The 8,004-nt window shown below is 43.5% G+C and overlaps 1 protein-coding gene across 1 annotated transcript; it reads left to right on the forward strand.

Annotated features, from left to right (window-relative positions):
• The first annotated feature begins 1,128 nt into the window (after positions 1-1,128).
• On the forward strand, positions 1,129-3,883 carry med18 (mediator of RNA polymerase II transcription, subunit 18 homolog (yeast)). Its single transcript, XM_076106758.1, has 5 exons — positions 1,129-1,203; positions 1,313-1,353; positions 1,436-2,636; positions 2,749-2,849; positions 3,223-3,883. Exons 4-5 carry the CDS (start codon positions 2,777-2,779, stop codon positions 3,777-3,779), a joined length of 630 nt encoding a protein of 209 aa, XP_075962873.1. The 5' UTR covers positions 1,129-1,203; positions 1,313-1,353; positions 1,436-2,636; positions 2,749-2,776; the 3' UTR covers positions 3,780-3,883.
• Positions 3,884-8,004: the final 4,121 nt, after the last annotated feature.

Below are 8,004 nucleotides of genomic sequence, written 5' to 3' on the forward strand. Positions count from 1 at the left end.
CTCGCTGGGATGTCGAGCTGTGATACCTTGTCCACATTACAGAAGTGATTCGAACTCTTTCGAATGGTCTTCCAAGAAAAGTGAACACGGCCACTCAAGCCGGATATATTTGCAAGATAAGACAGGAATAGAGTACCATCAGCCGCTCCTTCGCTCCAGAATAAAGGTGCCAAGCAATGGTTCCTTGGTCATTGATAATTTCACCGAGGAGGATCAAGGCCTTTACTGGTGTGAAAATTGTTTTCAAGACAATTGTTGGAATAAACCGCCCACAGTCATCCTCAGCGTGAAGAAAGGTCAGAACTATTTTAAAACATGAATAAAAACACCCAAAAGCTATTTATAACCAGTTATATACATTTGCCAAAATTCATCCTTTATTCACATAAACAAAACCTTTTTTTGTATTTTCAGAAACTCTGATAGAAATTCTTAAGACATTCTTCGTTATTGCAGGCATCAGTTTTACTCATGCATGTCCAGGCGATTCCATTAACGTAAAATGGACATTTGAAGCAAGTAACACGACCGCACTCAGGAACTCCGAACGAGGACCAGAACCAGACTTTGTGACTCACAACAAGTCTCTACACATTGTAAATGTCAAAAGAGCAGATGCTGGGAAATACACCTGCTGGAAAAGTGGATGTGATGGACACAAGCAGAAGCTACTTACTATCAACTTGTGTGTAATCACAGGTGAGAAAATAACAGACACACATACAATGTCTTATGTCAAAATCAAATGGTTTTACCTAAAATCTTTTTGCTGTATTACAGTACACAACAGTGAGGTTTCATCTGTTTCTTGTGCTGTGACGTGTGACATGGAATTCAGTAACATCAAAGCAAACGGCACACTAAATGTGGTGACACGCACAAGGACGATATCCGTGCCTGTAGATCCAAATGGGTCTTTAAATTGCAGTGCAAAGCAGATGTTTTATGGATACACTGCAGTTAACAGCACTCACGGGCCATCAAATGCTTCCAGCAACTCAACAGGTGGGTGTTTTTCTGAATCGCTCTGTAAGGAGTTTGTGGGCCGAATCAAAGGAATTTCATTTCTTATTTGTTTTGGTTTTACAGACTTACCTACAAAGCCTGGATATCTGATGGCAGTTATTTATGGAACATCAGCAGCCCTTACATCTCTTATTTTAATGTCACTTTTAATTTGCTACAGACAAAAATTGCTGGCAGGTAAAGTATTCAGCTTTTTGTCGTATTGAATTTCCTCTTTATAGTTCTTTTCAGTGGTAAGACTTTTGACATAACCCCAGATTCTGTTTCTGTTTCTATCTCTTCATAGCGTTTCCTGTTCACTTTTGTTGCTGTGGCTGGAGAAGCAGAGTAAGTAAGTGAGTAAGTGATGATGATGATGATGATGATGGCGTAACCTAAATGAAAATACATTTCTTTCTTCTTACTGCAGGTGGAAGAGGAGACTTCAGTGGTTTATTCATCAATTGTCTTTAGGAGACCAACAAACAACCATATGACTTACAGGGACAGTGGTTGTGTGTATAGTAACATAAAAGTAAAGAGAAAAGGTCCCGAATTAAGTTGTTCCATAAATGCCACTGTTTAAACGATTGTAATTCATGAAATAAAAGTGTTTATGACTTCCCCCAAGCGGTTCTGAAGGGACATTTTGAAGCATTGGGTGAACTTTTTCGATTGAGAAGTTTCCTAACTGGGTCAAACAAAAACTATACTTAAATATTTACTCATTGAACTGTCAATGTTTGCTAAGACTACACAGATGTGGTACAGGGGTGGTGTAGAGGTGCAATTCTTAAAGGGAATGAGTATGCTGATAAGCTTGCAAAAAAAGAGCCTAACAAAATTAAATAACTGTGCCAATACAGAGGAGAAGGAAATCAGTGATTAAAAGAAAAGAAATGGAGAGGTGGCAGAAAAAGTGTAATGAAGATGAAGACGAAGAAACCGAACGAGGTATCACAAAATACAAACATCTTAGTCAGAACGTAGTAGTACTTTAAAGTAATGGTAACAGAAGAAAGGAAATAATCACAGCAAGACTTAAGAGTGGTTAACACAGCACCGTGTTTGTGCTGTGCGAAAGGGTCAGTGACAAGTGTGGTAACTGTGGAGTTAAAGAACATGTTGAACCCCCTTCTGCGTCTGCTCTGCCACAAATACAACTGTAGAAGAAGAACCTTACATACATGACTCCAGTAGGTGGCTGTAATGCGCCTCAAAGTTGGACGCAACAGCAGCAGAAAAAGCAGCAGAAGAAGAAAAGTAAGCTTGATTTTCATACACTGTTGTCGGCTGTGTTCATTCTTCTGCTGTCCGAAAATAAACCAAGCAGTTGGAATCTTTTTGTTTTGTTTCAATCACCTCTTTGTTTCCATTAATTGGTAATTCAATACAAGTACCGTAGCTAACGTTGAAACGCGTAGCACGGTAAGTTGGTTAACACGCTATTGTAGCTAACAGATGCTAGCTGCTTTAGCTAGCAGGGTATCTACTAGCTAGCCGTGTGTCAATTGAACAAACACAGTGAAGCCTACGGATCATCGGTGTGGAGACTCTACAGAAGACGGACACTCCAACTTTTAGCCGGTGTTCCCCATCAAGTGAAGAGCTGCATTTTGTCATTTTTTCAGGTAATGAATCAAGCTAATTTCGAGAGTGAATTGGCGTAAATTCGTAAATGAATGGAGAGGATGCAGATATAGCTAACTAACGCTAATTGTTATTGATACTTTACTCCTACAGTCAAAAACAACGTGGTGCCCGGGGAAGTATGGAAGCCCCGCCTGTTTCAGCGATGCCCGTCACCGGAGGCGCAATCAATATGATGGAATATCTGCTGCAAGGTAAACATCTACAGCTGAAGACAGACAATGAAACGTCTCTTCATACGTGTTAGGTAGCCACATGGCCTGTAGGAGTAGATTATTGCAGGACTGATGTGTTCCAGTGTTGTATGAGACTGCAATACTGCCAGCATAGCAAAGATAACAACTTTTAACCTTAAAAAAACATCTGCCGTGTTTGTGACAAAGGTCTCTTTCCTTTCTGTCTCACCTCTCTGTGTCTTTAGTAATCTCAGTTGATGTAATGTTGGAGTGTTTTTTTTGTGTAGATGTATAAAATGTAGGTGCAATGTATTGTGCAGACCTCACACCACATTGTTTACATGTTGTTTTTTTATATTTATGCATGTTTCTCTACCTCTTATCAACACAGGCAGTGTGTTTGACCAGGCACTGGAAAGCCTCTTGCATCGCCTTCGGGGTCTGTGTGACAACATGGAACCGGAGACGTTTACAGATCATGAACTGGTTTATCTTCTGAAAGGCCAACAGGGGAACCCTTTCATTCTGCGTGCCCGGCGGTCGCTCTCCCACCCCACGTCGCCGTGGCACCTACGCTACCTAGGCCAACCCGAAGTGGGAGACAAGAGCCGCCACGCCCTGGTGCGCAACTGTGTTGACGTGGCCGCCTCTCACAGCCTGCCGGACTTCCTCAACGAGATGGGCTTCCGCATGGACCACGAGTTTGTGGCCAACGGGCACATATTCCGCAAAGGTGCTATGAAAATTGTGGTTAGCAAGCTGTCGCGCATCCTGGTACCGGGGAACACGGACAACACAGAACGCCTATCGCTTTCGTACCTGGTGGAGCAGAGCGTGTTGGCTCCCGCTGGCCAGGACACCATGTCAGAGGAGATGCGCAGCTTTGCTGAGCAGCTTAAGCCCCTGGTTCACCTGGAGAAGATAGACCCCAGCAAACAGAGACATTGAATGGACATCATTTAAAGGGTCATCTCCGGCCACCATGGACAAACAAGATTTTGTTTTAATAATGTTTACATTTGTTACTGAAATTAAATGCAATTCAACTTTGACTTAACGGCTACACTTCTGGTTCATTTGTTATGTGAGCTGGAAATGACTACAGTCATACAAAATATTATCGCAATCCATCATTTTCAACCAACGCGTGGTCACAGACGTTTTGACAACCATTATTGCTTTTTCATCAATTCATACAGCACAGTTTTGGTTAAACTCCTTGCTAGTTCATTTACATCTTTAATAATTAATTGTACACTGTTTACAGAAGAAACAATAGTGATGTATTTAAGTATAAATAGAAGAAACGTAAAAGTGTAAAGCAGTAAAAAACAAACAAGTATTGCTAAAAAATGAACTTCCAGGCAAGCGATATTTGTCATAAGAGTAAAAATATAGTTGTCAGGGTGGCTCCTGGCCTTTTTATTTCTTTAAGTGGTTTAAGTTCTCGATTATGATCTTTTATTAAAAAATACCTAGATTTGATTCTCTCTGTGTGGCAGGTTTAACACCTAAAAACATACGGTTTTATACCAGTTTATACACGTCACTACATTGTAGCAGCTGTTTCCTTCAATATGTTGCACAAAGACCTGTTTCTTTACTAATTTAATATGGTTTGTGTTGTGTGTTTAACACATTTTACCCCACTAGGGGTCTCTCTTGCTCTTTGTGTGACTGGCAGCTGAACACTACCTCAGACCATCCACAGGAGCTGTGGTTGCCATGGAAATAATTAGCTGTGAGATCTGCACATCTCTCCCCCGCCCCCCCCCTCCCCCCCCCCCCCCCCCCCCCCAACTCTAATTACCTTTCTCAATTGCTTAATGATACATAGACCTGTGAAAGCCGTTCTTTCTTCCCCCCTCAACAAAAGCATTGATTTCCCCTCTCTTCCCCTCTCATTTCTACTGTTAACCCATTAGTGCCTCTTTCATGGGAACTTGAGCTGGGACTATTACACATGAAAGCACTAACGCTGCCTCAGGATCCCTCCCTCTTCATGCCGAATTTTCCAAAATGGCTTGTACACTAGTGTGTCAACATTATGGCCAATCTGCTGCCAATCAGACTGAAGTAACTAATGCACATCCTGTCAGTTAGGATAATAATGTGGGCAATAAGACAGGAGCGCTTCTAATAATACCCCCCCCCCCCCCCCCACACACACACACAGGAAGATGCGTTTGCAAGGGTTGCAATGTAAAGCGAGCGTGTCTGAAGGGAGAGCTCGAGGGCAGATGGCTGTCTCTACATGTTGACCTACCTGCATATCAAGGCTGATGAGGACAAGCTCGCTGAGGTGGAAAGGTGAGATGACATTGCTTCCACATACAGAAAATGCACCTCGAAAAACCACCCGATGGACACTTAAACATACTGTGCATTATGTTGCTATAGGATTCTTTATATTTGTCTGTTTTGAAGGCTGTTCTGTGCTCAAATTGAACCTAACGTCATAGTTTGGTACACAAACGTTGCCAGTCAATGAGAGCCCGAATTATCTGATGGAGACAGTTTTATGTTCCAACAACCACGAGCAGAATACTGGCCCTTAGGACGAAAGCATGATGTTTCAGCTCTGAGTGAATTATGTATTAAAGAGGCAGATTCCTCCCAGCCCAAGGCTTTATATGTACAGCATGGATATACACTACAGTCTGCTGGCTTTCTTCCACTTAAACTTGTGTTAAGCACGGTGCTCTTTGGTGATGAGCTGGACTCCCACTGCACCTCCACTCCACATTGCCTGGAGAACAGGGGCATAGCTAGGCTAATCGGTGTCTTGGCATCGGGCCTGCTCGGCTATTGTGGATGTAGCCAACTAACTTAACTTGCACAAGTGGGGGGATTTGAACTTGTTGCCGGAGGCAATATGATACTCTGCGTGGTTTATAATAAGAAACAGACTGGAGTGACACCGATTCCAATGCATGCATACAAAAATCCCGATAAGTCTATGAATACGGTAAGAGAACGTAACTGACGGCACACTGTCATTTTATATGAGGTAGACACAGATTTCCTCGTGCGTTCTGTTTTGTTTTACACAGTATGCCATTTGGTTGTTCTGGGTCTTTAACTGTCAACTAATTTACGAAGATAGCGTTAGTTATGAACATATTTTGTTCGACCTCTGAAACGGGGAGAGACGCCATCACCTGAACGTGCCTTTACTTTCCATTCCACAACATAGCTTTAATTAAAACTCTTGGCATCAATTGTCTTTGCTGCCTCTGAACATCATGTTCATAGTTGGCAGCGCACACATCAAGATGCCACAAAAAGCTGGCTCTTGCTCGGGGCAAGAAGTCTTTAAGTCATCCTTCTTTGGGCCCGGTGCCACGGAGGGGTGAAATCCAGCTTCGTCTACTCTGGAACGTTCCCAGCACTTGGATTTGAGCCCTCTCCTTCATGTGTCATTGAAGACACATATGCTTGTTAGAGAGTGTGGGTGGATGGCTGAGAGGGGAGGAGAACCAGGGGGAAGTGTTTTCCCAAACAGGCATCGATCTCCCAAGGGTGTTGTTGAGGCTTCTCCAGCTTCCTCTCATCCTAATCCCGCCGGGCGGAATGGTTGACGGGGCCACATTGCACAACATCGTGAGGTCGTGATGGCCGTCTGTTGGCAGTGCCGAGGAAGCGAGGATTGTCCCTTTCCCCAATGTGAATGAAATTCCAGAGAACTTTTTCGGGGGGAGAAATTGACAGGCCCAAAGCTCTGCCTCGCTTGTGGCTGACTGTGATTACTGCTGTGCAGAACATGCTGTTCCAGGATCAGCTACTCAGAGCCTGAAGCCAGCCACGCTGCCTCTGGAATGTCTGGTATGGGGGACAGCGTAGCAGTCGGCCTCGAGGCGACCGAACACATATGTAGTTTTTAAAGTCGTGCTGCCTGGGCCTCCCTCTTCTTTGTTTGTCTCAGTCAACTCCTTGTTTCTCTGGAGATTCGGTTCATCTGTGAGCTTCCGTCATTTGTTTTCCCATTTACTTTTCTTTAACTTTACGTGTAATCAAGAGGCATTGTGTTCTCTTGTGTCACCAACACTCTGGCACCCTGGGGTTTTTCTTGTGAACAAGCGTCATAAGTAGCGCCTTGTATTACAGACTAGAGGATCATTCTCCAGCATTGATTTTGATTTTTACTGTTTGTTCATATTTAAGTGGCCAAATGACAATGAATAGATCATTTCCCATTAATCAAATGTGCAGTAGGGCTTGCAGACTTCTTACACAAACTATAAGCAACATTACCTTTTAGGCATCTGATCCCAATGATATTTAGCATCATTTCTATGACACACTGACACATCCTCCCGCATTTAAAAGTGTGCTATTTTTGACACACGTTTCTCAACATCAGTCCTGTCTGAGTGCACACAGTGTGGCCATGTTGTGAAACGTCTTAAGTATAGCTTCCATCCATGCAGGCTTTGCACGAAGAGGGCGGGATCCTCAGGCAATTTACAGCCAACTTTGGTGCGCAGGTGCTTATTTTACTGGTGCCTGTGAGCTGCGCATGTCTCACCCTGAAATATGAGGGTGTTGTGTTACAACTGTGTGTAGAATATGTTGAGTAGAATCTCCCCTATGGGCGGTTTAAAAAAAAAAAAAAAAGGCTTGCGTTGAACGGCTTCTTAACTTCCAAATATTATCAGAAATTGTAGCTGCGTGTAGCGTGCGTGAGTGTGTAGAAGTAGGACTGCCTGTAAAAGTCCATCCATACATTTTATACAGCAACCATCAATATAACAGGTGTGAATGTGCATAAAACTGTGAATCAGATTGTTGCTGTAGAATAGCTTGTGAGCTCAGCAAACCGTTTGGAAAAAGGTGAAAGGTGAAGTGCTGTGTGGGGCTATCCATCCCACCTTTTTTTACATACAAAAAAAGTAATTTTGAATGGTGTTTATTGGGGAAATAAACAGCCAATGGGATTCGTGCACCTGTGACTGTGTGCCCGCCCTGCTGTCATATTTGGGGAGGGGGGTGGTGGGATGGAGGGGCGGAATCTCCCCCCTCGGTCAGTGTAGCAGAATTACGCACTCGGGTCTGACCGGGGCTGTGTCTGCCACAGCAGCGTGTCTTTGGCGTCCAGTCTTGGCAAATGCGATTTGAGATGATAATGTGAAAGTGTTGTATGCCTCCTGACTTTGGATGGAGTGCGGAGCAG

This window comes from Anarhichas minor, unplaced genomic scaffold (assembly GCF_050575085.1).
Source record: "Anarhichas minor isolate MPS153535 unplaced genomic scaffold, ASM5057508v1 ptg000035l, whole genome shotgun sequence".
Taxonomy (NCBI): domain Eukaryota; kingdom Metazoa; phylum Chordata; class Actinopteri; order Perciformes; family Anarhichadidae; genus Anarhichas; species Anarhichas minor.